Here is a 9,013-nt window from a genome sequence, read left to right as displayed (position 1 = left end):
ACCATGGCGTTCTCAAATTAGAAACAAATTTGAAATTCTAGAGTTGTAAGAGCCTACTTTGAATTTAGTGAAATCATTTTTGAGGACATGAAAGCATCCGAATAAAACAAGCAGTAGAATGCGAAAATTGATGGAATGGAAATGGGAGAAGGCGGAGGTGAGCCAGAAATCCCTCCCTAGGATGGGAATATTCCACCCGAAAGGAAAAAGGGGGAGAATCTAAGGAGCAGGTGGGAACGGGACTTAGAGGGAGGGGAGGAAATGAGGGGGGCGGGGTGTAGAGGCGGAGTAGGATATTTGGTATTGAGGGGTGGCCCCGTGCCTACGCCTTATGCAGCGCCGTTGTCGTTTCCAATCCTTTTTCCTGGAGGCCACTGGTTTCCAGCCTACCTGGTTGTCCCGTGCCTCCTTTCTTACGTGGTCGACGGAGCCTCCCTCCTGTTGCCGCCGTCTTTGCCTCCAGCGACGTGGTCGATCTCTGCACAGGACTGCCTGCCTGCCTGAGAGAATCTTCAAGGTCAAAATTCTTGTAGGGAGTTGGTTGGTTGGTTGGTTGGTTTGTTGTTTGGCAGGCTGGATGGCTGGCTATCTGCCTAGGAATCTTGCCTCGTTAGTTGCTGCTACGGTGGTGGTTGTCTCTGAGGTGCTTTTGTTCTGCTCGGGAGGTTGAGGTTGGTGACTTGGTGGCTGAAGGGATGTGACCTCCCGTTAAGCAGCCTGTCGCGGAGGTTGGGCTTGGAAGACTCTGATTGAGTGTGCGGGTGGGGGGAGGGTGGTGCATTTGAGAGGCTTCAGAGGTTTTCGGGGCGATTTTTCTCGTTTGGTGTTATGGGGTGAGGAGAGGAGAAATTAAGCAGTGAAGAGGAGGATTGGGCGGTTGGAGTCGGCGAGATAGTGAAGTGGAGATGGCGACCTCAGCCATGGCGTTATCGTTCATGCCGCCATTTTTTAGCATTTTTGAAGTTTGGGCGTGTTTGCTGCTCGTTGGGACGATTGTGTTTTTTTTTTGGAGACCGTATGCGCCGAAGCCTGTGGTGGTAGTGAAGCCGGCGATGGTTGTTGAGGAGGACGTGGAAGAGGACAGCCGCGTGAAGCGTGTAATGGTGTTCTTCGGGACACAGACAGGTACCGCGGAGGGATTCGCCAAGGCGATTGCGGAGGAGGCCAAGTCACGGTATGAGGGTACTGCTGTATTTAAGGTTATGGATCCCGATGATTACGGTGCGGATAATGAGCGATACGCGGCTCGGTTGAAGAAGGAGAAGTTTGCCTTGTTCATGGTGGCGACTTATGGTGATGGTGAGCCGACGGACAACGCCTCGCGTTTTCATAATTGGTTTATTGAGAATGAGGAGGAATTGGAACTAGGGTTGAATGAGTTGAATTTTGGAGTTTTCGGCCTGGGCAACCGTCAGTACGAGCACTACAACAAAGTTGCGAAGGAGATCGACAAAGCGTTGGCGAAGCAGGGTGCTAAGCGGATTTTGGAATGTGGTCTTGGGGACGACGATCAGTGCATCGAGGATGATTTCACTGCATGGAAGGAGAAGCTTTGGCCGGAGCTTGATGCTTTGTTGAAGGATCCCGAAGACACGACTGCTTCAACCCCGAAAACTCCTTACCATGCTGCTGTTGCCGAGTATCGCACGGTGACTTATGAAGCTGGAACGAAGCTTCATGTTGAGGAGTACGCTGCGAAGAAAACCGGACAAGCTGGGTATGATACACTTCATCCATGCAAGTCAGAGGTGGCTTTCGTCAAGGAGCTGCATACCTCCGAGTCGGACAGGTCGTGCACACACTCGGAGTTTGACATCGCCAATACAGGACTTTCGTATGAAACCGGCGATCATGTTGGAGTTTATGTGGAGAATAATCAGGAGGATGTGGAGGAAGCTGCGAGGCATCTGGGGATGCCGCTTGATACAATTTTCTCGTTGCATGTAGATGCCGAGGAGGGACAGCTGCTGGCTGGATCTCTTCCCCCGCCCTTCCCAGGACCGCTGTTGCTTGAGACAGCTCTGCGTCGTTACGCTGATTTGCTGAATCCTCCACGTAAAGCCGTCCTGAACGTCTTGGCCGTATTCGCATCCGACCCGGAGGAGGTCGAGAGATTGAAATATATGGCCTCTCTGCAGGGCAAGGCCGATTATTCCAAGTGGGTGGTGCAAAGTCAGCGGAGCTTGATCGAGGTATTATCTGCCTTCCCCTCCGTGAAATTGCCGCTCGGTGTATTCTTTGGGAGTGTCGCGCCACGCTTACAGCCACGATTTTATTCCATCTCCTCATCTCCTAAGGTATCCCCTTCCCGAATTCACGTCACTTGCGCCCTCGTCTACGGCCCGAGCCCCACGGGGCGCATCCACCGCGGTGTTTGTTCTACCTGGATGAAAAATGCACAGTCTAAGGAAAGTCACAGCGCGGATGAATGCAGCTGGGCTCCCATTTTTGTGCGCCAGTCGAATTTTAGGTTACCTTTGAACTCGAACACTCCAGTCGTAATGGTCGGCCCTGGAACCGGCCTGGCACCATTCAGGGGATTCTTACAAGAAAGAGCTGCCCTTCAGGAATCCGGATTTACCCTTGGACCCGCGAAGCTCTTCTTCGGGTGCCGAACCCGGGCACATGATTTCATCTACGACAATGAGCTCAAAAGTTTTGTTGAGAAAGGGGTGACTGAACTCACCGTAGCCTTCTCTAGGGAGGGTCCCAAGAAAGAATACGTCCAGGATAAGATGCTTGAGCAAGCAGGTGATGTGTGGAGATTGATTAGGGGTGGAGGATACCTGTACGTTTGTGGCGACGCGAAAGGAATGGCCAAGGACGTGCACAGGATGTTGCATACCATTGTGCAGCAGGAAGAGAGCGTAGAAAGCTCGAAGGCTGAGGCCATTGTGAAGCAATTACAAGTGGACGGGCGTTACCTGCGCGATGTGTGGTAGCCTTTTTATTTTTGGTACGAGTATTGCAAACCAGTAAGAGCTATAGATTATAGGTAGCAATCAATAGCACGCATTGATCTAATTCTATCTATTAGATCAGTGCAGAGATTCTCAATCAGTGCGCACATTGTGCAATGCAGGAATGTAGATTTTACGATTCTCGGATGTAGTATACCAGTGTAGTAAATATTGTAGGGTATTATAGTCATGGTTAAATCAACGCGGGTTAATTCAAACACTCCATTTGTTGAAAATGAAGTGTTTACCGCGGGTCAAGAAAGGTCACGATACCTCCTGCTTTCTACCGGAATCGAGTTGTTCGTCGTCATCTCGAACCGTGGAGGAGCCTGTTAGTTTGGATGCACGTCCTGCTTAATTCATCTTTTGGATGATTTTCTGTACCCGTTGATAATTGCAGTTCGAAGTACTGAAATTGGTGGATTCAACCAAGAGAACGTCTGTTTCGTTGTACGAAGGCGATTTGTTTATCAAGTTTTCGTGATTTTAGGAACTCCTCATTTCTGACTAGGCCTTTCCTGCACATGCTGTGGATTCCGACCTAATGACAAGGCTTTCGCTGTTCACGAGAGTGTACGGAGGAGGCAGTGATAAGCAGAAATGCTGGGAGCGCGAGGTTTCATGAATTGGTGACATTTGTGGGCACTTCTTAGTAGGGGGGTCCCTGGTTGAACGAGTCCGAAGTCTAAGGGCGGTTTGGGGGAAGGAATTCTCTTGACCCCACTTGGAGGTGTGTGATATTTCACCATTCCAACAACAAGGTGGGGTCCCACGAATCTAGAGATTGAAGGGGTCACCGACTCCGTTAAGCTGAAAATCATTTCTCAGGTGCTGTGCTGCAGAGGAAGTTTGACCATGTTCAACAAAGCTCATCGAACAGTGGGACTGTGTGTGGCTCTGTTCCAGGTGCTCCAATTATCCCCCCCTCCTCTGTGGCATCAACGACTCCACCACTTTTAGAAACGTGGGCGCTGGATTCGCTGCCCCCGCTCTTGATCAGTCGGTTTTGCGGACTCATTTTGACGAACTCGTCGCCTACATCCGCTTCATCCATTTCGTGGATGAGGGTGTAGATGATGAAGTGGTTGTGGATGTGGATGTGAGCAACGATGAATTATTAACTTTTGAAACTTTTTTGTGTATTATTTTTAATACACAAATCTTTTAAAAACTTACTTGTATATTATTATTGCTTTGAAGTGTAAAGTGTTTGCAAATTTGTTGCTAAACCAGATTAGGGTTACGTTCCAATTAATTTTGATTTTTGGATTAATAATTGCATATTATTAATAATTGATATTTCTTACAAATAACTCTTAGAGTTATTTGTGGATCAATAAAGAAAGAGTTATTTGTAAGAAATATGGCTGAACTTTGATTAGATTTTGTACATCTTTTCATTGATTAATTGTTTATACATGTATCTAATGAGAGTTGTAACTAGTATCTATATTAGTTATATATAAAAAAAAAAAAATAGAAGTAGGTACAAACTTGGTAAATAAATAGTGTTTTTCTTTAAAAAAAAAATGAGAAAAAATCATATATATTCTTCAAATATATTAGAATATCAAGAATATTCTTATATTCTTGATAATATCAAATATATCCTTATTGGTGATGAGGTATCACCAACATGCATTGTTTAGTTGTCATTTGGGATTTAGATTGCACAAATTTCACCATGTCCTTTTTCAAGATATTTTAGCAATTTACTTCTTGAGTTGAGTGAGTATGCATTTCAACATATTTATGCATACTATTACTGTTGAAAATACATATAAAATATACTAGATTTCCACATTTAAACAACCTTGAACTTTCACTTAAAAACTTGATTGGAGCGATTTATCATCTCTATATGGCATCACCTTCTTGATTTTTGACCACCCTTCAAGTCATCTTTGTACTTTGTGGTACAAAGACTGGCATGCAAGTAGATGGTAGTGGTGGCATGCGATTCAAAGAATGTCAACATTGTGGCATGGAAAGTGTCGTCTGAACCAAGTGCCACCAAGAATCTACAATATGAGGCATGGTTTGTAAATTAAAAAAAGAAAAAAGATGAGATTTTTTCAATTTTCAAAAAGCTAAAAAATAGTACAGCAAAATTTGTAAGGCTTGCAGTCTAGGCTCTAGATAATAACTAAATAAGAAATATTGATGATACCTTATCACCAACAAGAGCATATTTGCTATTATCACAAATTTGAGGATTATATTTGCTATTATTAAGAATATATGGATATTCTTAATATTTCAACATATTTGAGGGATATTTATGATATTTTTCCAAAAAACATCAAAAAAAGCTTTTTAGACTTGGATTAGTTGTATAGAGTTTTTTTTTTAAAAATAATAAATATAATTATTGATTTTTTTTAGAAAATTTTATTTTTAAAAAGCTAATACATAAGAAACTTTCACCTTGGATGCTTTGCCTACAAATCTTGTGGTCTTTAAAGGCTTATTACATAGATTTTATTATTAAATAATATATATATATATATATATATATATATATAGAGAGAGAGAGAGAGAGAGAGAGAGAGAGAGAGAATTAAGATTAGAACCATTATCAATCTTATTATGTTTTGATTAAATTGAATTAAATTTAATATTTTAACTTTAAAATCTTTTTTAGAAAAATCTTTATTACTTTTGTGTTCATAAACAGTAATTTAAATTTTTTTCTATATATATATATATATATATATATATATATTTTGTATATATAGTATGTGATGCAAATAGATTAATTTTTAATTTCAATTTTTTCAAATTTATATCCTGAAACTTTAATAAAATTTATAGAGATAATAAAAAATAGACTATCAATTTATTTTAAAAAATTATACTATTTACTAGGTTGAAAATTACAATCTCTTATATTAATATTTTTTTTAGCACCATTTCTTTTAAGAAGAAATTCTTTGATATCATATTTTTAAATAATTAGTAGAAATATAGTAATTTATGATAAAAATTCCAAAAAGTACTTTAAAAATTAAAATTAAAATTTAGTTAGTTTTTTATATTATTGCAACCAAAATAAAGAATTTTTAATATAGAAGATAAAAAATTAATATAATTGTTTTAAAAAAATAATGTTTTTATTTTTAAAATAAAAGATTTAACATTGAATAACTTTGATGTATTTCTAACAAAAAATAGACCTTTGTACAAAGTTGACAAGGCAACTAAAATTTTGAACAAAGAAATTAATTTGGAATTGTAAAGATATATTTTATGATTTGAAAACTAAAAATTAATGCAATAAAATGATAAAATGGTGTTTTGCTAGTTAATTAATTAGCTATTATTATTATTATTATTATTATTATTATTATTATTATTATATTTTACAGTATAATGTAAAGAAGTGTTTCATAAATTTGTTGAATCTTTAAATATCAACTTTAAGCAATTAATTTAATTTTTAAATACAACATCATATTGTTTAGACTTTCATAAAACTTATCCATTTTTTGGTATTTAATATATATTATCATTTTTTTGAATTTTTAGATAATTTTGTGTTGCATTGTTTAAACATCATTCATATCTATTCTGAGAATATAGAAAAAATAATAAAAAATAAAAATTTCTTTTTAGTAATAAAACTCAATAATACACGTTAATATACTATGTAATGTTTTTAAGACTTTACAAGCTATTTTTAATAGAATTTTTTTTTCTTTTATTTTTCTTTTTTTGAATTTAAAATGATTTTTCCATGAATGGATGCATATGATCAATTTTACCCTATTATTTTTTGTTCAAGAAAATTCTCAGTTTTTGAAATAAATTATGAAATCCATATTAAACTTTTTTGCTATTTTGAAATTTAAAAAATTACATAACTATTCAAAACGGACTTAAAATCAAAAAAAAAAAAAAAAAAAAAAAAAATCATCTACATCAAGAAAATTAATTATTTTATACCAATGTGTATCTAAGAATTTTCCTAATATTATTTATGCATATCTTTGTGATAATTTACTTTTAATAGTATATGATATCTTAAAACATAATATGATTTGTTAGATGTCTTGTCTAAAAATTCTAATCTTACATCATAAGAGAAATAAGTTTTTGTCTAAAACATATGATATTTTACCAAATCATTTGTCTTAAACTAGAAAATACAATTTTCAGCTCCAATATCAAAATTTTGAGTTGATTTTATTCTTTATTTAAAGAAGTCTACTCAGATTCGAAATAAAAATATTTTAATTTTTGATATTAAATTTAATTTTATGTATTATTTGAAATTATTTAACTTCAAGTGTATTCTTTTTAATTTTATAAGATATTTCTTTTGGAAAATCATTTACAATAGCATGTTTTTTAAGCTTGATACAATGTTTTAGCAACATGATATTTCAGTTACTATAAAAATTTGGAGATTTTTTAATAAAATATTTGGTAGTAAAAAATAATAAAATAATAAAATAATAAAATATATATTCTTGTAATATATGATTTTCTTATCATAATCCAGTATTTTTTTAATGACTAAAAAATTCTTGACTCTGAATACATACATAATTTGGTATTTTTCATACAAAATTCTGAATTTTTGAGTAATATTCTTATTTATAAAAATATAAAATTTATTCAAAGTTCTTAATTTTATATTTCTATTATATAAAGATTGAAATATTTTTATTATATTTTTATTGATTTTATGCATATTTGCTCCAATATAATGCTTTGGGCTCTATTGAAAATATAAAATAAAGTTATGAGTTATTGAAAGCTTATATATATATATATATATATATATATATATATATATTTCAAAATTTAAAATTTAAAAATAGATTTTAAATTTAAACATAAAAGTTATTTTTATTTTATATTTTATAAAAAAGAGTATGCTTTAAAAATTAATTTGATATTAATTTTAGATACTTTTTTAGTGTGTTGTTGTTATTTCAATTGTTTTATTTTATTTTATTTTTGTTTTTTTTAATTTTACCACACAATCTAATTAACCAAAATCTTATTTCTTTGTAAATATCATAATTGTCTTTTCAATAAATACTTTTTTTTATTAAAGATATTAAATTATACTAAAATTTGAGAAGAAATTATGCTATTGTGTTATTAAAAGAAAGAAACTAAAAAAAGAAATGATAGCTATAAGTTAAAAATAGAATTAGAATAGCTATTACCAATCATATAAAATAAAGTATTAAACATAGAGTGAAATATAAGAAAGATGTTGATAAGACCAAGGACGGCCTTAGTCTTTCTTCTTTATATACTACCTATCAAGCATATCATGTAGAAGCCTCCTAAGGACCATAAGACTTGTGACCTAAGCATTAAGTTATAAGTTGCTTCTAATGCAACTTCTTTAAAGTAAAAAACTTATAGGAATTTTTTTGTAATAGCCACATAGCATTTTTGTAGGGGTCCAAGAATCTAATCTATGTTTAATTTTTTTTAAAGGTTTTTAATAAAGATATCATTTACCTAACATATTCTATCCACTAATACTTATAGTAGTTTAAATAATATAGGCATCCATTACACCTTGTACTTGTTGATACATTACTTAATACTACATTAATTAATATTACTAGCTTATTAAAAGAATAAATTAATATAATTCTATAATTCTTAATATCTTATATTGTGCTAATTATGATTTTCTAATAAATCTAATCACAATTAGCAAGTGCAAAAAGACTAAGCTTTTAAACAGTAGTTAATTTATACTAAAAGATAATAGTTGTTGTATTGTCCTAATAAACTATAATTAAAATACATAAATAATATAAAACATATAAGTTTTAAATGTAAAGATTGATTATGTAGCCTACTTATTTTAATAGCTATAAATATATGGCATTGTAAGAAATTTCTTGCAATCACCAATTTTTAAAATGTATATATACTCTATTAAAATAATTAAAACCTATATCTACAAATTAATCTCTTTTTATTTAATTTTATTAGTTTAAGTATAATTTTTAATATTAATATTTTAATTAATTTTATAATTGATTATCAAAACCAAAAAAAATTTAGAAAATATATAT

The 9,013-nt window shown here is 33.8% G+C and overlaps 1 protein-coding gene across 2 annotated transcripts; it reads left to right on the top strand.

The window, feature by feature from the left end:
• The first annotated feature begins 386 nt into the window (after window positions 1-386).
• On the top strand, window positions 387-4,146 carry LOC112286001 (NADPH--cytochrome P450 reductase). 2 transcript variants are annotated; one of them, XM_073535981.2, is made up of 2 exons: window positions 387-2,956; window positions 3,867-4,146. In XM_073535981.2, the coding sequence occupies exon 1, from the start codon at window positions 906-908 to the stop codon at window positions 2,940-2,942; it is 2,037 nt and encodes a 678-aa protein (XP_073392082.1). In that variant the 5' UTR covers window positions 387-905; the 3' UTR covers window positions 2,943-2,956; window positions 3,867-4,146. The 2 variants fall into 2 exon arrangements, with proteins under 2 accessions (XP_073392082.1, XP_073392081.1); XM_073535980.2 differs by lacking the exon at window positions 3,867-4,146 and adding an exon at window positions 3,361-3,397.
• The last annotated feature ends 4,867 nt before the right edge of the window (window positions 4,147-9,013 follow it).

This window comes from Physcomitrium patens, chromosome 8, assembly GCF_059467195.1.
Source record: "Physcomitrium patens ecotype Gransden chromosome 8, ASM5946719v1, whole genome shotgun sequence".
Taxonomy (NCBI): Eukaryota; Viridiplantae; Streptophyta; class Bryopsida; order Funariales; family Funariaceae; genus Physcomitrium; species Physcomitrium patens.
This window is presented reverse-complemented; position numbering and strand designations above follow the sequence as displayed.